General features: G+C 38.0%; 1 protein-coding gene across 2 annotated transcripts in view; it reads right to left on the reverse strand.

Moving 5' to 3' along the window:
- LOC103706809 (nuclear pore complex protein NUP155-like) overlaps window positions 1-22,648 on the reverse strand; it is a 30,849-nt gene that overhangs the window by 2,308 nt on the left and 5,893 nt on the right. The window contains exons 4-12 of one of the 2 annotated variants that reach the window (XM_008791057.5): window positions 19,364-19,626; window positions 17,622-19,263; window positions 17,337-17,549; window positions 16,897-17,144; window positions 16,348-16,762; window positions 15,540-15,745; window positions 15,069-15,423; window positions 9,382-9,600; window positions 8,668-8,996 (exon numbers count right to left, since the gene is read on the reverse strand). In XM_008791057.5, coding sequence (XP_008789279.2) covers window positions 8,668-8,996; window positions 9,382-9,600; window positions 15,069-15,423; window positions 15,540-15,745; window positions 16,348-16,762; window positions 16,897-17,144; window positions 17,337-17,549; window positions 17,622-19,263; window positions 19,364-19,626 — 3,890 coding nt within the window. Of the gene's footprint in view, window positions 1-8,667; window positions 9,000-9,381; window positions 9,601-15,068; window positions 15,424-15,539; window positions 15,746-16,347; window positions 16,763-16,896; window positions 17,145-17,336; window positions 17,550-17,621; window positions 19,264-19,363; window positions 19,627-22,648 lie in introns of both variants that reach the window. The other variant, XM_017842706.5, reaches the window with a different exon arrangement.

Here is a 22,648-nt window from a genome sequence, read left to right on the forward strand (position 1 = left end):
TTTGACTTTTTGTGTTACTCCCCCTTTCATTTATAATTCATTAAAGATGAAACTCCAAAAATTTGAGATAAAACATGAGTTTCAGGTTATGTATCGAGGTGTGAAAGGTGCGTGCCAAATTCTGAATTTATGTGTGCCAAATTCTGAAATTTGATATAAATTGTTGAGTTGAACATTTTCATTGTTGCAAATTGCTCCCCTTTGGATGTATATGCTTTCCTATATGATTTTCAATTTGTTTTACAAATTATTTTACTTTCTTTCTTTACTTCTCCCCTTATTACTCTTTCTTTACTTCTCCCCCTTTTTGTTACTCTATTTACTTTTATCTTTACTTCTCCCCTATTTACTCTTTCTTTACTTCTCCCCCTTTTTGTTATCATCAAATAGGTATATGGAAAAAGATGCAATAAATAACAACCATTCAAACTTCATTGATCAAAATAGGAACATTTGAGTACATTCATGTCCAAAAACAAAAACAGATACAATGTTCCTTAATCAAGATTTAAAGATACATGATAAAAGCAAGATACATATGAGAACTAGATATCTAGCCTAGGCTCTAAATAGAAATGCTAATATCGGCCTAGGGAGAATCTAATGGCTGGGATCTAGTCCTCATCCTCCTAGTGTACGTGGCGAGGGGAGGTCGAGCCTGGTGAGACTGTGTCTGGCGTGGAGCACGACGAGCTGGATGACTCTGTGCCGAAATCTCTGACTCAGCAGCCTGTGGCACAGATGGTCCATGGGTCTCTCTCTCCGGAGTGCTCCTATCTGCTGCCTCAGATCACTGATCTCAGCAGACATGACGTCCAATCGGACGTCCAATCGGCTCATCAGCCCGTCAGTGATAGTCCTCGCCTAAGCTGACATGAGCTAGTCATCCTGCTCCAGAACTCATCCGTATCTCTCGGAGGAACGGATGACGATGGTCCAGCCTCTGAAGGTGCAGTAGGATGATCCATATGCTCCTCATCCTCAGCCTCTGGTGCATCTCCCTCTGGTGCCTCACCCTGAATGCCTGCTCCAGTGTTAATCCACTGCCCGTTCACTTTCTCATATCCCATGCGTATAAGAGTCCGTGCAGTGTATGTGTCAGTATGAAGCAGACTCTTGGATGCCTCCCCCTCAACAGATATACCATGCTGCCGAAAAATCAAAGTGAGTATCATACCATAAGGTAGTGATACCCTAGAGTTGCAGATCACTTTCCTCATCTGTCTCAGTATCATGGCCGGAAGATTTAGGGGAATCCCCTGAATCATACACTCCATCACTGCTAGATCTCGCTCTGTGATGAGATCGAATCTCCCGGTCTTTGGAAATAAAATTCTGTTTATTATACTGAGCAGTAATCTCATTTCAGCAGAAAGAGAACTAGCTATTACCTTCTCGGAAAAGTTGAAGTTCTCGTTTTCCATGATCAACTGTAGGGCTCTCAGTTTATCTTCTGGCCTTTCCGGAGTGGCTCCTACGCAGGGTAGATGAAGTAGCCCACTCAAGCTCTCCTCGGAAACTCGAACTCGAACCCCTCGAACTTCCGAAACAAGCCCTCCCATACCAGTTTTAAGGAAGGCATAGAACTCTTGAACCAATCCGGGGTAGATCAACACATCTAGGGAGCAAAGATACTCCCAACCTTGCCTTTGGATCCATTCCCTCAACCGAAACCCTTCTTGATCAAAGAACTCGGAATGGATCCTTCTCCCCGTTGTAACTGGTCTCCCCGCAAATCTTGCAAGTATAGCAGAGGGGGAAGGAGGAGGAGGTGGCTCCGCACGTGCCTCACGTCGTGGAGACACGGTAGATGGCTCCGTAGGTTGCCTTTCCTCACGTTGGATCTGTGTGACTCTTCCGGATTTCTTGGCTACGGCTCTTTTGGGTCCCATTTCTCCAAGATCTTAAGGTAATCTACTGTTTGGAGGAGTTTGGAGAGTGAGAATTAGAGTATTCAGAAGAGGACAAGGGCAAACAGTGCCCTAACATTGCTCTCGGGTCCCCCTTTTAACAGTGGGGTCCCGACGTTGGGTCGACTCAAGAATTTTCTTGGGTCGACTCAACGTTGGGTCGACCCTATTCTGGGTTGGGTCGACCCAAGTGCAGAATTTTTCTTTTCTCTTTCTTTTTGCGTCTAAAAATTTTCCTTGCTTCCAATCCTTATAAATTCTTTCTGGGACAATGATACATGAGTAAGGAATCTATAGATAATAAGTTTGACTCATGTTTCATGGGTTTTTAGAAATTGGAGGAATGTATCATGAAACTACTAGCTTCCTTTTATATTTCTTCAATAAAAAGGATCACATATGCCTAATTCCCTCCTTAGCATGCAGAATCTATCTTCACTCAATGGTTTTGTAAATATGTCGGCTAATTGTTTTTCAGTGCATATATGCTCAATACATATGTTTCCATTTTGCACATGATCCCTAATAAAATGATACCTTATCTCTATGTGTTTGGCTTTAGAATGCTGAACTGGATTTTTAGTAAGATTGATGGCACTAGTATTATCACATTTAATAGGAATATTATCTAGCTTAACTCCATAGTCCTCTAGTTGTTGCTTAAGCCATAATACTTGAGCACAACAACTACCAGCAGCTATATATTCAGCTTCAGCTGTGGACAGTGCCACTGAATTCTGCTTTTTGCTAAACCATGATACTAAGTTATTTTCTAAGAATTGACATGTGCCACTTGTGCTCTTCCTATCTAATTTGCATCCGGCAAAATCTGCATCTGAATATGCAAGCAAATTTAGACAGGAGTCTCTTGAGTACCATAATCCTATATTGGTAGTTCCTCTTAAATATCTAAGGATTCTTTTAACAGCACTTAAATGTGACTCCTTAGGATCCGATTGGTATCTAGCACATATTCCTACACTAAATACGATGTCGGGTCTACTAGCAGTAAGGTAGAGCAAGGATCCAATTAGTCCTCTATAGAGCTTAATATCAATACTCTTCCCTTTTTCATCTTTGTCTAGCTTACTAGTAGGATTCATTGGAGTGCCTACTCCTTTATGATTTTCATTCCCAAACTTCTTTAATATTTCCTTTGTATACTTAGTTTGATGAATGAAAATGCCTTCTTTAGTTTGTTTGATTTGTAATCCTAGAAAGAAGCTTAGTTCTCCCATCAAACTCATTTCAAATTCTCCATGCATTAAATCAGCAAATTCTTTGCAAAGAGTATCATTTGTGGCACCAAAGATTATGTCATCTACATATATTTGTACCACTAATAGATTTTTGTCCTTTCTTTTGAGAAATAGAGTTTTATCTACATTTCCTCTACTAAAGTCATTATTAAGCAGAAATTTGCTCAATCGATCATACCAAGCCCTAGGTGCTTGCTTTAATCCATACAAAGCCTTATGTAGTTTAAACACATGATTTGGCAATTCATGATTCTCAAAACCAGGAGGTTGTTCTACATATACTTCCTCCTCAATAAAACCATTTAAGAAAGCACTCTTCACATCCATTTGATATAATTTAAAATCCATGAAACATGCAAATGCTAGAAGCAACCTAATAGCCTCTAATCTAGCTACAGGAGCAAATGTTTCATCAAAATCTATTCCTTCTTCTTGATTGTATCCCTTAGATACAAGTCTAGCCTTATTTCTTATGACTAATCCATTTTCATCTAATTTATTTCTAAATATCCATTTTGTTCCAATTACTGAGTTATGCTTTGGTCTTTCAATTAATGTCCATACATTACTTCTTTTAAATTGATTCAATTCTTCTTGCATTGCATTTATCCAATTAGTATCTTTTTCAGCTTCTTCATAAGTCTTAGGTTCTAATTGTGAAACAAAAGCACTATAATCATTTAAATTTCTAAGAGATGATCGAGTTCTTACCCCTTGAGATGGATCACCAATGATTAAGTCTTTAGGGTGTCCATATGCATACCTCCATTCCTTTGGCAAGTTTTGGGATTGAGGTGGCACGCAATCATCTCCCTTATCTTGATTTGGCACGTCATCAATATTCAACTTTTCAAAGTCGATAATTCCTGTATCATCATCAACAATATTTTCTTTCCTAGCAGACTCACTATCAGACTCATCAAATATAATATTGACTGACTCTTCCACTACTAAAGTTCTTTTATTGAATACTCTGTATGCCCTGCTAGATGTGGAGTATCCTAAGAAGATACCTTCATCTGACTTGGCATCAAATTTACTTAGATCCTCCTTGCCATTGTTTAAGATGAAACATCTACATCCAAAAACTTTAAAATATTTAGCAGTTGGTTTCTTATTCTTCCAAAGTTCATAAGGAGTTTTCTTGGTTATTGGTCGTATTAAAACTCGATTTAGAATATGGCAAGCAGTGCTTATAGCTTCAGCCCAAAAGTACTTTGGAAGATTTGACTCACACAACATTGTGCGTGCCATTTCTGCCAATGTCCTATTTTTCCTTTCAACAACCCCATTTTGTTGAGGCGTTCTAGGTACTGAAAATTGATGTGATATACCATTTTTAGTACAAAATTCTTCAAAGTGTTGATTTTCAAATTCGGTACCATGATCACTTCGAATTGCTACTAAGATGAGTTTCTTTTCATTTATGATATTATTATATAGTTTCAAGAATTCTGAAAATGCTTCATTCTTATGTGCCAAAAATGAAACCCATGTATATCTTGAAAAATCATCAACAATAACTAGTCCATACTTCTTCCCTCCTAGACTTGTAGTTCTAGTAGGTCCAAATAAATCCATGTGTATGAGTTCAAATGGTCTAGTTGTTGATACTATATTCTTTGATTTGAAAGATGATTTAGTTTATTTTCCCAATGAACATGGTCCACATATTTTGTCCTTTTCAAAGATCAATTTTGGCACATCTTTTATTAATTCCTTCTTGACTAGTTTTGATATTAATTCCATACTAGCATGTCCTAGTCTTCGATGCCAAAGCCAACTAGTTTCATTTTTCTTTTCTTCATTAGTAATTAAGCATAATCCATTTTTCTTGCCTAACTCATGAAGGTCTACTAAGTAAATATTTCTTTGCCTTTGTCCTACAAGTATAATGCTATTATCTTTAGGATTTGTGATTATGCATACAGATGCTTCAAACGTGACTTTAAACCCTTTATCACAAAATTGACTTATGCTAAGAAGGTTATGTTTCAAACCCTTAACTAATAAGATATTTTCTATGAAAATAGATGGCGTAATGAAAATTTTACCCTTTCCAATGATATGCCCTTTACCATTGTCTCCATAAGTTACTACTCCACCCTTCTTTGATTCCAAGGTGACAAATTGATCTACGTCACCGGTCATGTGTCTTGAACAGCCACTATCTAGATACCATCGTTTTTCCACTTTATCAGCTGTAAGACACACCTGCAATCAAGATCAAGAAGAAACTTTAGGTACCCAAACTAAGTTGGGTCCTTTAGGGTTAGTACTCCATGTTCCTTTTGGAACCCAAACTTTCTTGAATTTAATCTTTTGATTATTACTTACTTTGTTTTGACTGGACTTTCTATAGTTACATTCATATGCTCTATGTCCTAACTTATTGCAGCAATAACAAGTGATATTTTCACTTTTAGCTTTTACAAAAATGTTCTTTAAGAATTTTTGTTTCATATTTGTTCTATATCCTAAGTCAGCCTTATCATATACAGCTTTTTGATTATCAAGAATCATATTTAATTTGGTAGAACTAAGTGTAAATTTATCTACCAAGGATTTATATTTTTCAGCATCTTCTTTTAGCTTGATATTTTCAGCAATTAGATACTTGGTTTCATTTGCAAGTTTCCTACTTAATGTTTCACAGTTATGAAACAGTTTTAACTTATCTTTGACAAGAGATTGATTTTCTTCTTTTAGAACTTTATTTTTATTAATTAGTTTCTTATGTTCTTCCATGAGTTCTAAGAATGCATCATGTAATTCATCAACAGTAAAATCACAGTCAAGTTCAGAATCTACCTCATCGTCATTGGCCATATGACACATTTGGGCCGTCTCTTGATGATCTTCCTCTTCCGAACTTGATTCCTCACTTTCACTCCATTCAGCCATGAAGTTCTTCTTTTTCAGTTTTCTTGCCATCCATTTCAAATCTGGGCAATCTATCTTATAATGCCCGGGTTTGTTACACTCATAGCAAATGGGAGTTTCTTTTTCCTTTTCTTTGTCCTTACCCTTTTCTTTGCTTGAGTTACCTTTGATGAAGGGTTTCTTTCTATAGAATCTATTCTTACCTCTCATAAATTTTCTAAATTTTCTTCCAAGCATAGCCATCCCTTCTTCATCAATTTCTTCATCATCATCTGAATCTTCCGATTCAGTTTGTTGTTTAGGGGTGGTAGTCTTTAGGGCAATGGGCTTTCTTCTCTTGACCTCATCTTCTGAATTTTGCCTCATTGTCAACTCATGGGTCATGAGTGATCCTAGAAGCTCCTCTAATTGCAGTGTGTTGAGGTCCTTAGCTTCTTGAATTGCGGTTACCTTGGCCTCCCAAATTCTTGGTAGAGACCTGAGAATTTTTCGCACCAAATCAGAGTTAGAGTAAGACTTTCCTAAACTCTTAAGCCCATTTATAATGTCAGTAAAACGAGTAAACATATCAGTTATGGACTCAGTAGATTCCATTTTAAACAATTCATACTTGTGTACTAATATGTTTATCTTTGACTCTTTAACTTGATTGGTCCCTTCATGGGTGACCTCAAGTTTGTCCCAAATTTCTTTGGCAGTAGTGCAAGTAGATATTCTATTAAATTCACTTACATCTAATGAACAGTAAAGTACATTTATAGCTTTTGCATTTAACTGTGCTAATCTTCTATCACTTTCATTCCAATCCATTTCTGATTTGGGTATGATAGTGCCCTCTATATTAAGTGTGGGTGTGTGAGGTCCTCTAGTGATGATGTACCATAGTTCATAGTCGGAAGCTTGAATGAATATCCTCATCCTAGCTTTCCAGTATGTGTAGTTTGTGCCATTAAATAGAGGTGGTCTATTTGTAGATTGCCCCTCACTCATAAAACATCCCACTTGGGTTGTCATGATCTTTAACTCTTGATTGTGAGATCAATGAGTACTATTAGAGCACCTTGTTCTGATACCAATTGTTGCCCAAGGTGACAAGCCAAGAGGGGGGGTGAATTGGTTTCTTTTAATTTTAACTAACTTACTTAAGTTAAATGAATGATTAATAAGCTAAAACAAATCACAATACAAACAACACAAAGTATAGTGGTTCGGTGCTCTCCTTAGCACCTACGTCCACTCCCCAAGCGACCCCTTGGGAATTCACTATAATCCCGCAGATTATAGTTGGATTGTTTTCCGGGCTCACAATCCAAAAACCTTTACACTTTGGTTTTCTGGGTTCACCAAAAACCTATGTTGGTTTTACGGGCTCACCAACGAACCTTTGTTGGTTTTACGGGCTCACCAACGAACCTTTACAATTGGTTTTCCGGGTTCACCAATCAACCTATTCCGTTGGTTTTGCGGGCTAACCAACCAACCTTTACAAGTAGTTTAATAAACAAAGAAAGAAGATTTAAACTCCTAAATGAGCAAATGAAACAATATAAACTACAAAGAAAAATTTAGAAAGTATTTATCGCTTGTAGTGACTTCTCTCTTCTTTGTCAAGGATGCTTCACTCTTCAAGGGAGGATGGAGCTCTAGATGACTCTTTGAATCTGCTCAACCCCTTTCTTTGATTCTTGAATGAAGCACTTGGATGAAGAAGATTAGGGCACTTTCTCTTTCTTGTGTACTCTTTGATATTCTTTGGAAAGGTTGTTTCTATCTGATGAATAGTGCCACTTTAAATAGCTTCCTACATCCATTGGACAAGCCCCAATGGTTAGAATTCAAAAACTAGCCGTTACTCCCTTTTGGAAGGACAAAAAGTACATCTGCAGAACTAGCCGTTATGCTACAGCCCGTGTTTGGATCGGCTCAACCTGTCCTTGGGTCGACCCAACTTTCACTTGGGTCGACTCAAACATTCCTTGGGTCGACCCTCTCAGAAACACAGAAACTTTATAATTCAGCCTTCCTTCACTTGGGTCGACCCAACCTTTCTTTGGGTCGACTCAAAGTTCACTTGGGTCGACTCAACTTTTTCTTGGGTCGACCCTAATAGGGTTTCCAGAGAACCTTTTCTGTCTTCTTTTCTGTCTTGCCTTTGGGTCGACCCTCTCAGGGTTTGGGTCGACTCAAGCTTGGGTCGACTCAACTACTTCTTGGGTCGACCCTCTCAGTAAATCCAGAGAACCATTTTTCTGTCTTGTTTTGAGGATCTTGATCCTTGGGTCGACTCATGCTTTCCTTGGGTCGACCCAACTCACTGTTCATCTTTGCCATTCTTGCAGAAGTGTGCCAAATGTTTTCTTGATGTGCCGGGGTCGACTCAATCATCCTTTGGGTCGACTCAATCCACACTTTGCTGCATCTCAAGGTTAGATTCATTCAAATGAACAATAAAATGTATCTATATCAATTAATACAAAATATACTGAGAGTAATAAACTTATAAATGAAATATCGATTTAACTTATAACATACTCTAGATAATTGCTTGTTAATCATCAAAATAACACTATCATCCTCAAACCATTATATCATACAGAGAAAAAGAAGAAACTGACCTGTTTGCTGCTGTAGTGATTTTGTCCCGAATTCTTTGATTTGTTACTGTTGTCTGCTCTAACACTGATGTTCCACCAAATATAACGGAAGCACTGGCTGTTGTAGTACCCATTCTATAAGCAAGTGCAGATGCAGTCCACTCACGAAGGATCCCAAGAACCGATCGGAGAAGCCGCAGTCTCAGAGTTAGTGAAGGCAAAACAGCTCTGTTTGACAGCAATTGATCATAGATGCTTAATACAGGCTCTTGTGCACCTTTACAGGCTGCAACAAGGGCTCCCGCAACATCCTCATCACCCACAAGTTCAACTCCTGATTCTAACCGCTCCTGCTAAAGAAGATGCTCACTTTTGAGATATGTCTTGACGCAGAAGCTCAACTAAAAGAATCAGCATTTGCTTCAAAATAGAGCTAATTGACTTTAAAATCAGAACAGCATAAACTGAATGCATGTTTCCAATTGTGCCAATGCAGTAATGAGTGACGCTAACATGTTTGTTTGCAAGCTTAGTTTACTCCGCACTGCCTCTAGCTTAAAATTGATTTGTTCATTATTACACAAACAGCTAGGTCTGAGCTGAGAATAAAACTAGAGTTAAGAACCTGAGCCTGCGTGTGTTGCAGACTCAGGGAAACATCAACAAACAGTTAATATGCACACAAGAGAAATGAACCAAGTCAAGAGTCATATGATGGAGATACAGCCATATTACCAGAGCAGCCTTCTCAAGATGAAGACATAGTGTCTCTAAAGGCAAGCAAGCCCCATTTCCAGGATAAAGATTCGACCCAACCCTCTTCAACACGGTGCAGGCTTCAGCAACACCTCCTCTTGAAAGAGCTTGATCAAGAAGTCTAGCCCAGATCTCTCTAACAATTTTACTGTCAGCATCTCCAGAATAGTTTGCAAAGTTAAGCATTTCCAGGCATATCTGATCAAAATAGCAACAGGAAGAAAGCTTTTGTTACTAGAAATAATCTCAAAACTAAAATTTGTTAAGTGATGAAAAAGTACTATAGTACCAAAGCATAGACATAACACATACATGAAGATACTAAAGATCAGAAAGATCTAGAATATAGTTTCTAACAATATGACAAATGTTAAAGCCATTTCGCAATTTTCCTGTTCTAAACAATAATTCCCTAGACACTCATTTTGAACCCAGTATTTTTTTCGGATTGAAGCCTACTACCAATTAAGCAATTTTAAGTCATCCAGCCTCTATTTTTTTTAATAACTTCCATTATCCTGCAGAAATAATGGAGAATATGCAGTTGCTGGGAGAGTATCCTTCATTAGAGATGGGTGGAGGGAGAAAACCAGCCCATAGCAAGCCCCCAGACTTAGCAAGACTCCCTTCAAACCTAAGAAATTATTCCCTAGCTTACGCAACAAATTAGAGCCACCCCTTTGGCGAGGTTGATGTAGACGCTTTAAACACTAGACTTTCTGGATCTTGTGTCTTGAGGAGACCATGGACCATCTCCTTGGCAGTGATTTCATGGGAGCGGTCTGACATTATTTTGGCCTTTTGGTGAACCTCAATACCTTTCCCCTTAATCTCTGTGAATTTTGGACTTCTTGGAGGAAGAACTCTATTGGTCGTGATTTGACGAAAGGATGGAATTTTGTTTCCAGTAGTTTGCTGGTGTCTTTGGTTGGAAAGAAACAGGCACTTCTTCAAGGATAAGAACTGTTTCGTGCTTTAGGTGATCAAGCAAATGAGGTTTCTTGTCAAAGACTGCACTAAAGGCATGCTGAAGAAGAAGTATCGAGCTCTGCATCCGGATTTTAGATTGATTAAAGTAGCATAATCTTCTGTTTCTGTTTTCTCCCTCCTCCCTGGAGTGGTCTTTGTACTGTTGTTCATTAGCTTAAGGAATTGGATTGGCCTCCATCGAATTTTTATCATATTTTTCTAACAAAAGGAAAGAAATCCAGAGCTTTTCATAAGCCTAAAGATAAGGAATGCAAAGAGTTTGGCCTTTCACACTTTAGAGGAGCTGGCTGACAATACAAAGGCCTGGGTAAAACTTGTATGGGATATATCATTGAAAGGAAGCTGGCTTTGAGTCCTAAGAGATTCCGCAAGAAAAAGTGGAATACAAAGGAAAGCTTTGTATATAAATTTGGGCTTACATCTTCTGAAGTAGTCAATGGAGGAACATGGTTCATGGACAGGCACATTATTTTCCTCAGAAAAATGGAATGAAGACATGGAATTTAAGTAAAACTTCCTTTGGACTGCAGCATGGTTGAGATACCTTCACTGCAACTTCACATTCATCAGTTGATTCTCTATGCAAGAATGCAAGTTTCTCTAGAACCCTATTTTTATGGACTCAAAAAAGTAGAGGAGAAATTAAGATTTGCAAGGGTGTGTACTTAAATTAAGACGGAAAAGAGTTCGCCTATAATAGAAGTGATTGATACAAATGAGCAAGAGTTGAAGTCGATATAGATGATTTATATATGGATGTATAATTTTTGTAATGACTGTTAGCTGTTCGGTCATGTATACTACAACCATCCTCCTGCGAAGTTCTAGATCGAAAAAGCAAATTTATGGAAGATTATATCCATCAATGTGCAGGTCCATGGGTGGTGGGGAAGTATTTTACTAGAAAAGGCTGAGAGATGCCAAAAAGTACATGTACAGGGCATTACATAAGTGCGATATGAGAAGGCGCAACAGTCAAGTTAGTAGGGCCCAACTAATACTACTTTTTGCAGGTCTGCAGATCCTGTCATGGAAGCTTTTATCAATTTTGAAGCTCCCATCTTTGGTTCCAACATCCACCTTCTAAAAGCTGGATGAAAGTAATAGCAGGAGCAAATGAAAGCAGAAACATGCTGCAAATCCTAAATTTTTTACCATTACATAGAGTGGGCTCATGTGTTGGGTGCAGTACATGTCTAAGCATCAAATCTTTTCATTATCTAAGAATTTCTTCTTACAGAGCCCTTCCAAGTGTCATACCAATGTCCATGTTTAAATGTCATGTGCTGGTACTTTAGGCTAAACTGAAGGGTCCGGGTAACATAGACTTTACTACAAACTGCAGGATCAGAAGATCTCGAATAAGGTTGAATTTGCCTTTCAAGAAAGGAAAGAAGATCTAAAAAATAGGGCATAAGGAGATACAAACATGTTTGTTTAATCGTGTAGTTGATGGTTTGGAATAGGGTCTGCCGAACCAGGCCGAACTGCCCGGTTCAAGCAGTACCGAGCGGACCCGGTGCGAAACCGGGTCAGTTCGGCAATCCCATTCAATTCTGGCCGGAACCGGTCGATTCGGTGCCGACTCAGTGTGAACCGGCCGATTCGCACCGAGTCAACCCGGTTTCGAACCGGGTTGGGTATGGCATTATTGCCTCTTAAAGGCATCAGGTGGCATTGGGAAGGCTTTCTTAGGCCTTTCCAATGCAATTTGAAAGTGGCTTCGCCGCTTCTCCTTCCCCAAAAATCCATAAACAAAACTGATTCAAACTATTACAAGAAAGATCCGGTTAGAGGGGTAGACTGTTGTGCCTCATGGCTATGCTAATAATCTAGATATCTATGAGAGACATCGCCACTCGATCCGATTTTAGATATCGGTATGTACGTTGGACTTTAAATGTATGTAATTGATTGTATTATTTTTTAATTTTTACATCACTACTTGATTTGAGGATATTTTATGTTGTTCATTTTATTGATTGTATCATTTTAAAGCAATAAGATGCATCATTTAAGTTAAACTGAGATCATAGAAACATTAAAAAACATCAAGAAAACATCAAAAAAAACCATCAAATGAGACTTAAATTCATTGAAAAAGTTCAAAAAGAGTTGCAGGTCCGTGAACCGGCTGAGTTGGTCTGTGAACCGGCCGTGCTGGTCCGTCAACCGGCACACCCTACCAATTCGGTACGGTACCAAACCGTATTGGGCGCTAACCGGTATGGGTCCCGATACCAGTTTGGCGGACCTTGGTTTAGAATGTTCGGCCCTTCAATGGCCCTACTAAATGACGGATTTCTCAAGCACCTAAAGTTCTAAAAACTTTGTTAGGCCTTCGGACACATAAAATTACTCAGTCTTTAACTGTGAATAGATTTTGGAAACATTATTACCTCTCAGCAAATTTTAAGGACAGCATTGAAGGTAGGACATGTATCTTTTGGAACCTACCACTCACCAATCTTCAGACAAAGGGAGTCTGAATAACATTTGGCTATACATTGCACTGCAAGGAGCTGCAGCTTCTATGCTTCTATTATCTACTTTCCAACTTTGCTAATGAAAGATACTCATCAGAAATTGGAGGCACATTTTGGCTGACTTTTAGCTAAAAGTACTTTATACTGACATGTGGCAAGGTACTTATTCTGACTTTTAGCTGACTTTAACATCATCAGATACTCAACAGAAATAGGAGGCACATTTTCTTTTCCGATTCCAATGCTTTCATTGATGCCCATGGTTTTATTACCTTAAAATCAACTGCTCCAGTTTCGTCTTGGGACAATAGCTCTGTGGGCCTTACAAGAATCGCTAAGTGATTTAGTAGTACTTCCTAGACAAGAATATGTTAGTTCCTTCCTTGAGTATCCTGCAAATAGCTTTGGAGACCATAGTGGCCTCCTGATTACAACCGACTCTTACAAACCATGAGGGACAAAAACATTCAAATTTCTTAGTTCATTGGTCAAAGATTCAAACTTTCTTCTCCTTGATGAGTTTATTTGGCCAAAATATTTCTGAAGTGCCCATCTACAGGAGGGAGAACTTAAAATTTCATATTTGGAAAAAGAAAAGTTCTATGGACTATAAGGTGACTGAAGTAGGAACTCTCTTCTTCATTGTCAGTAATTGTTAAACTCCAATCGAGAAGCAATTAAAGCAGAACTACTGCCACTGGGCAAATGCAAAAGCACATGACATTTTGACTCTGATTTATTAATGTTAAGATTAATACCAAAAATTGTAGGCCTTACATTTTGAGGATCAGAGAAGGTTTCCAAAAAGTACACTTATAACACCTCATTTTTAAGTAAAACAATTATTTCTCTCATTTATAATTTAAAAAGGCATGGAACAGAGGGAAGTGTTTTTATAAAAAAAAAAAGGTTTCCTCCCTTACCCAGCTTCAAAGTTGGTCAGCAATAAAGATTTTGCAGTCATAAAAAGTACAGATAACTAATAACTTGGTAGAAGCATGTTTGAACAGATACCCACTTGGTTGAAGTATAGTCATACTATCACCTCTTTTTCTAATGCCACAATCTTATGCAGATTATCTGAAAGCATTACTATTAGATCAAAGGACCAGTCCAGGAATCTGATTTCTGATACAGAAGCAAAGAAAACCAATTCAGCAATTACTTCTTATAGTCTTTGGAAACTTAACCAATTTACATTGAAAGCTAACCAACGAATCTTAAAAGGCTGTTTCCAGAGAGGCAAATGAGCACGAGAGACTACAGGAGATAAAATGGGGTAAACTTTGACCGCTTTTGACCCAGAGCAGTTGACTATTTTGTATGGGTTGTCCAATTCCTTTCCAGACGTTCTGAGTTATAGTCAAGAAGCAAGTGAGCTGGGCCACCCATGGTTCTTTTTGAGATAAAAATTCTTTGAAGAAAATTAACCAGATTCCTTTAAACCTCATCCAAAAAAGCCTTGAAGCTAAATAGTTCAAAAGTCATAGTCCTATTTTGTCTCAAAAATGTCTTGTATAAAATTTTCACTGCAGTGCTAGCTAATAGATATCTAATATCTAAAGATTCTGAACTAATTGCAAAAGTTAGATCGTCTTCTGTAGAAATGTTAATGTGCTCAAAATAAGATTTGGCTTCTCGGTAAATCCGTATCAATACCATTCTATTACAATGTCGGTACATGGTTTGGTATGGTAGAGCTTGGTGTACTGAGTATCAGTACAGTATGGTATGGCATACCAATTTGGTACCGGTATGGTACAGTATGCTCGGAATGATACAATACTGACCGATGCGGCAAACCTTGGCTCAAAATCTTTTTGTGTTTTTTTGGAAAAAGAAAATAAAATATGAATCTAAGGGCACTCCACTAAAATCTGTGCATAGTAAGTGCAAATTATTAGCATAAAAAAAACACAAGTTGAATGCACATCCACCTCCGTCAGTCCTACATGTTTCATCTAGTTTAATTGTTGTGATGTGCTTTGACCTGGTCCTAAGCCAACTGCAACATTTTTTGTGGCAGCAAAGTTGTATAGTTAGCAAATATAAACATGACGTGCACACTATCAAGTTGAATTTCAGGTTAGGAGCATTTTGTTGAATAGAGCCATTTGATAGTCAAGATCCCTATAATTCTGAAAGTAAAAGAGAAATTTCCATAAAGAATGCTGATTTAAAAGGACATACCTCCCAAAGGTTAAAGGGAACAGCATAGTTATTGTATAATTGAGTGATGCTCTTTAATTCTGGCGTTAACTCTTTTGCCTTGTCTTTGGCATCCTTCGCAATATTACGGTCAACCACCAGGCTAGTATGTAAAGGATCACTAGGAGGGGATCCACTGGTGCTTGGCAAATCTTCTAACCTTGATGCTATTGCCTCAAGTTCTTCTTTAATTTTCATTTGGAATTGAAGAACAGTAAGCTTTGCTTCAAGCATATCTAGCAATCCATCATCAATAGTCTTTCTGGTTGAACTTACTAAACTATCATTGTTAATTGCCCTTTTAGCCTGTAAAACTGCATTGCTGAGATATTGATGCCTGTTTGCAAAAGAAAACAGAAACGTGCCAGAATAGATCATCAACTTTTCAGTGGAAACAGAAGCCCATTTTTCAAGAAAAAGACACCATGCAACATAACTAGGTAATTTAAGAACCTCTGTTCTAGAGTAGGAGCTTCTCCTGAATCACTGCATTGCCTTTCTGCCAACCTGTACAGTATATGCGCAGCAAGAATATGTTGCCGCTTCAAGACATAATATTTTGCTAGAAGGTCAAGATACTTGGTGTCACTAGAAGGAATAGGTCCCTCCAAATCACGCATTGCAGAAGCCATTGGTGTTATTGCAGTGACAACTTGAACCTAAAGAACAGAAGGAAGTTAAACAAAATGACATAAAACTACATCTCGCAAACCCAGCTGCTAATCTGATTCATCAAACTAACAATAAATGTTAAATTCTCAAATAAATCTTCTATATATCTGCAAAAAAATAAAAAGAAATCCTTGACATTAGAATACCCATTTTAAAATATTACTGCTGTTGAAAAAAGATAGGTTTCAAAGAACATACCAAAAAAGAATTCTTGTTAACTTAAATTTTCACTTTTACAAATATTTTTCCATGATGTAAAGCTATAGAATTACATATGTAAGTTAAAAAAAAAAACGTAATTTACCTAAAGAGGGAAAAAGAAATGTACAATAGTTTTCCCTGTGGACGCATTGTAAGGTAGAGATCAAAATGTTTAGCTCTATTTCCATACAAATGACATGCAAATTATAAAAAAAATATGAATGTGCAAACCCAGTAGAAAGTTTAAAAATACCTAAAAAGTAAGAACGAATATCCGTAATTAATTACCCATCATGCATTTTATCAAAAATACCAAAATTGATTAGAAGTGAAAGTTTTCATCTTAGTTAAAAAATTTCAGGCTAATTCAATTCCAACCAGAACAAACCTCTTCTGTTGGCTTTCTGCCTGCATTCTGTAGAAATGGAACCAAATCACAACCCCCATACTCCAGTAACTCATTTTCAAGGCCCAAGGTAATTAGTGTCCTGTACAAACACTCATGAAAGGCTGTGTCGGGCCATCGAACACTAAGCTGAATAACTTGGTGTATGTACTTGTCCCGTGAAGCCTGGTCAAGTATAGCCCCCATGCCCGAAAATCTAACAGAAGCACTGAACTCCGTCTGTGTCCCTTTTCGTGCCAGAGAACCAAGGGCATTTATAATTATGTTATAACATTGTTCACGTTGTGCAAGTGCATAATCTCGATTGCCTGGATCAATTTTATCATTGAATGCATCACCTTTAGGGTCAACAGCCTGAGCTTTTTGCAGAGGCAGTCGTACCACAGCTTCATAAAATCTACAATACAAGAAGCATATAGTTTGTGCTTTAATGAATAATACTTTTCTGTTAGGATAGATTAAAGCTGTAAATACTGCTGAGCAAGCAGAAATTGAAAATAAAAACATATATTTTCCAAGAAGGAAACTGACCGCAAGTCTTCAAATCGTTTGCATACAGTGCTCAAGTCTGCAGATTGGGGAATTTTGCTCAAAAGGCTGAAAGCATCTCTGGCAAGATTTTCTCGCTCCTCAGAGTTAGTGGCGACAGCAGCTTTCTCAAGATAGTCTACTGCTAGGAAATATTTATAGTCAGACTCATTGTAGTAACTTGGACAACCCTTCTGTAGTTTCATGCTAATCTCATCTACTGTGCCCCGGCTATCTGGACCAATGTAGTACTGGAACAAAATTAAAAAAAGAATAAGGGGATATGCTCAAAAATCAAATTATAGATATGTATCCTAACATCAGGTAGATACCACTATCAATCATCCTCACTAATTAAATGTTAGAAGGAGCATTTATATGGGTAACATCAATTTGAGATAAAGGTTACAATACATGCATCCATGAGCCACGTAAATATTTACCTTCATGAGTCTCGAAATAAGCTGCATGGCAAGCTGGTCTCCCTCCTGAGAACATACCAACTGATGGAATGTCATATGAACAAGTTCCTGGCGTAGATCACTATCTAAATTTTGTACCAAGCGAGTAACATGGTGCTTTGAAATAAGTTGAAGTAGGAATAATGCTTCACTAGATCTTCGAAGCAACCTCCTAAGACATTCAATTGCTCTCACCTGCATGGGCCCAAAAAGTCAAGCTATTTATATACCAAGTAAATGCATGGGGTCCAAGTAATATCTATTTACCTCCATGGCAGCCAGTTCAGCAGAACTGCAAGGAAGTCGCTGCCTTTTATTTGGTGCCACAGCATCTCCTGGTTCAGCATTTTGAGAGTGTGGTACTAATAAGTTTCTGCCTGTACTTCGACTATTGGCTCCTGATTCTGAGTAAACAATAGAACTGGTTAGATCTCCTAGACCAGCAACAAAACCGTATAGCCCCCTTCTCTGGTTTCTTCTAGACCTCATAAACTGCTCTAACGAACGAATTTTGCTTTCAAGGACTTGCATTGCCTCAACAGAAAGTCTGCACACTATCACCCCTTCATTAAAGCGAGCATCAGAGCCTACTTCCCTACGGACAATCATAAAAGGTAGTTCCCATATGGGAAAGAGCAGCCTAGATGAGCACAAGCAAAGTCCTTCATGTGCACCAGAAAACACAGGTTCAGCCTCCTGCACAACCTGGCCCATGCTGAAGCCTTCAACTGAAGTTCTAGTGTTCAACAAACCAGTGCTACCATCAAGTTGTGGCATTCCAATGAGTCTTGGGTCCTCAAATACTTCTGCAGCTTTCTCGGCAACTGGATTGTTTATTAGATTTTCTTCCATGTAAACCAACTTGGCTGCTATCATTAAACACATAGATGCAGCCTCTCCAGCTCCAAAACGCTTAAAAAATTCCTCTATCTGTGGTCTTGGTGAATTGATCTCCAACAACCTTCTCAGAATATCCACAGGCCTGTTAAAAACTACCTCCATCATACCCATGGTACTGAATACAACAATCCTCCTCCGAGGTAAGATATGTTGAGTTGACAGGTCTCCTCTAGCCCAAAGTTTCCTTGATGCCTTCTCACATGATTCTCTAGATCCTGTAAAAGAGAAGTCTTCTGTATCTGAGTACAATGACTGCACAGCTACTGCTGTATCTGGCATGGGTAAAACATCAGCTGCAAAAAGCATTCGACCCTCCAGAGGCAAGGATGATACTATCTCACGTAATGCACAAGGACTTGGTGCAGTCATTCCAAAGCTACCAGAAAGAAGTGATTGCATGCTTGAATCTCTGTTAACAAGCAAAAGAGAGGACAAAGCTGGGGCTGATAAATCTGAAAGTATAAGTGTGCCAGCTGAATAAAAAGCTGTTTCCACCTTCAGAGCAAGATCATCAGCCTGAGTTCTACTAGTTGCAGACATAGTGCCAAAAGTGAGTCCACCACCAACTCCTAAAGGAGGTGATGGCCTACTTGCTAAAACTTTTAAGCAGCGTGGCCTTTGATGAGCACTATTTTGTCCTGTTAAACCGCCATTCCCACCAGAAGTAGTAAGGTACAATCTTGTGCCATCTGATAAAACAGCAACAGTGTGCAGCCATCTTGATTCCATAATCGATAAAGGAGCAACACAAACTATAGATGGTTTTGCTGCCCGGGTATTTGCTCTTGATCCTGCAGACCTTCTACTTCCATATTGTGTCTCTTGAGGATCAACCAAATTTTTCTCTTCAGCAATTCTCTTAACTGGACCATCACCATTTGCTCCCAAGTCGAAGACCTGTAGTTTCATATCTTCTGTTCGAGAATACAAAATATGCCTTTCATTATCAACAACCATATCCACAACTGGATCAATAGATCCAAATTTAAGAGCATTTGACAAGACCCATCTGGACATCAGCACAGAACAATTGAGGTATGTTACACAAGAATGTAAAATAGCGGCAAGACTTGCTTGGTGATATCCAATATTATAAATGAAACACATACCTTGAAACAAGACTGCCCAAACCTGCTGTGAGGCAAACCTTGCGGCAACACTTATGCCAGCCTGAACCAGTTGAATATTGCATTTCATATATGTGACCATCGCGCCCAGCTAGAAAAATTCGACCTCTATCCGTACATGTAATGCAGGTCATGATAACACCATCAGATGCTATTGTGTATTCAGATAAAGGCTGTAAGAAAAGTTCAGCATATCGATCTGTTCCATCCTCATTTCCAGTGCAACATACTCCTACAAGAATCAGCTAACAATACATAGGAATAGGATGAATTAATAAACAACAAACCCTGAAAGATCATCCTTTATGAAAAATCATGAGGAGAATAATGATATCTGCAGGAACAATTTCTAAGCTTGAAGTGATGAAAGCAGAACTACATCTTCCAGTGAGAATGTTTACTAGTTATACAAACTCAGGCCTGAGCTGCCAGGCACACCAAAAAAGGTTACATTTTTTGGAAGATCTGATAGACAGGACAAAGATCAGGTGTAAAGGGTAGATTTGAGACCCTTTATTTCTCAATATCCCTCCTTTAAAATTCAGCAGGAAAAAGCTGATGAATAGGTGAAATCAGAGGCCATCATAATTATAACTTAACAAAAAATGTCTGATAGTCTTTTTGTTACCCAGACCCTTCAATTTAGTCTGAAGTACCTGACATCTGGACATGCCTCTACAAGAAAAAGTTTATTTAAATTTTGAAAGGTTACAACACTCATGCGCATACACAAACCTAAGTCCATAGGATATTCCCGAAGACCATGTTCTCCTACAGAAGGTTTTTCTATGCAATGCTGCAAGGATAAACTCTTTGATCTAGGACAGGATACTTTAGCAGAGAGAGAGAGTTGGAAAAGTTTTAGAGCAAAAAACTACTTGCATGTGAGAAGAGTTAAAAGTAGTCGGCTACGCATTTAATTCTTATTAAGGTTTGACTATGAGAAAAGCCCATTCAGGGTAGGCTTTTACTATGTCGATAGCTTTCTTGAGAAAACAATTTGATATCTAACACCTATCATATGCCCATTTTATGTTTTCTTGCATTAACAAAAAATTACTTATTTGTGGTCAAACTAATATTTCATCAGCTAAGTAGATAAAGATGATAACCTTAAAAGGGTTGTTAACGTTGGCTGTTGAAACACGTATTGAGAACTGCACTCCTCTTAGCTCTTTTCAATTGTATGATGCTTTAAGGCATGTTTCAAAGAGGGGCTTGTAATTATAAAAACACAAATAAATTTTTTCAGCAACTCATCCCAAAGTCTCCTGACATCTCCCTTCTCCATCAGAAATACTTTGGCCCATAGAGATCAAGAACTCGATGAGTACGCTGACAATCCCCCACTAGTTCGCTGCCCATTGGAAGCTCTCTACCAGCCTGCACATCCATCGGCAAACTACCTGAAACCCATCAGCAGCCCTCCAACCACTTAAACAGGCGCATAATGCCCCCCAACAACCTCATATTTTTTCGTCTTATATTCTTCCAATTCTCCCTCTTCTATTTTCTACTTTTCTTCCTCATCTGTTCTATCTTCTCCTCTTCTTCTTATCACAACCTCATATTTTTTTGTCTTATATTCTTCCAATTCTCCCTCTTCTATTTTCTACTTTTCTTCCTCATCTGTTCTATCTTCTCCTCTTCTTCTTATCATTTTTTTTGTTATTTTTTGATTCTGTTACTTTTAATTCTTCATTTATTCTTTCGTCGAACTTTTCTGTTCTTATACTCTTCTTATTTTTTGCTGAGTTTCACAGTCCTTTTTATTCAAATTCTTTCGCTCTGTTTTTTCTCTGTTTTTTATTTCCAAATCTTCTTAGCCTTTTCTAATGCTCTTAACGTCATCTTCTGTGTCTCATTTCTTTGTTAGATTTCATCATCCTACTCCAATTTCTGATGATTTTTTTTGCTTTTGTTGTTTTTGGATTTCAAAATGAATAAATGATAAATCAATGACAATGATGATTCTTGTTCATTGAGTAGAATTGCCTATTTATATGAATGAAATAAGATTGTTACCTGTCATGTTGAACAGGTTATTGAATTAAAGTCAGCACACTACACATATACTTTCAAGTGAAATCAACCGTCCAAGATCTCCAAGGAAAATTTAAAATTAAATCTGGGAGCAATTTGTAATGCCAACTTATCACCAGGCCGCCCATGATCAGACGCATTACCAATAACCATATCAAATTACCACTTAGAACCAAAAATAACTAATTGCACATTGTCAAACAACTCCTAATCTTATAATTGAATGTAATACCTTCTTTTGAATAAATAAGTACATGGCATTCATCCCCATAATGATGACCTATCTTTAAGTATAAAGTGCACAGATGATGCAATTTCAATGTCATACCTTTTTTTGAACAAAATAAGCACATGACATTCCACCCCCATAATCATGACATTGTCTTCAGTTTCAAGGATAACTTGCACAAAAGATGCAATTGCCTCAGGATTTCTAGTCTTAGTTGCTTTGATGACAAGAAAATTGATCTTCCTTCCTCTACCTCCCATGCATAGGAATAAATGGGTTGGTATCATGAAACTCTCACACTCACAGGATATTAAGAGGACAATGTGAAAAAAACATGCCTTCTTATCATGGGAACTCCAAGGAATGAGATAGATAGATGAATCTGAAAACTTAGGACTTGTATGATGCACGTTGCATGAGCGAGCAATGTCCATTTCGTCAGTTCCAGCATGAAAGACACAATTGCCACCAAAATTGAGATCTTCCTGCTCAGCGTATCCACACTCTCAAGCAAAACATCAATTTTGTCCGATCCTTGACTAAATTGTTGCTGTTCCTCCATCAATTCCCACTCAAGTGCCTTCATCATTCATAAATTATTGTTCATTGTTCCCCAGATCTCCAGTGATGTAGCTATAAAATTAATTTTGTACTGACCATACATGCTTATTTTATTCAAAAAGAGTATAAAATTTAAGATTCATTGATGATGGGCATGTAGTTCCTTTAGTTCGATGTAGTTAAGTGGCTGGCTGGGGCATTTATTTGGCAGCGGGTCAGATCATGGGTGAGAGTTCAAACCTAATTTTGTTCTTCTGATAGAGAAATAGGAGAGTTGATCTGCCTCAAAGCAGATTTTGGTAGGTCTATTCCCCTAAAAGCTAACCTTGTTGTCTTCCTCTAAAATTTACATTTCGTTTCAATCAAGTACACTACAATGAAGCATTTGAGGTCAGCTAAAGGGAGATATATCTAATTTGTCATAGACTTGTAGT

This window comes from Phoenix dactylifera, chromosome 18, assembly GCF_051530095.1.
Source record: "Phoenix dactylifera cultivar Ajwa chromosome 18, Ajwa_hap1_PhDact_Kaust_v1.1, whole genome shotgun sequence".
Classification (NCBI taxonomy): domain Eukaryota; kingdom Viridiplantae; phylum Streptophyta; class Magnoliopsida; order Arecales; family Arecaceae; genus Phoenix; species Phoenix dactylifera.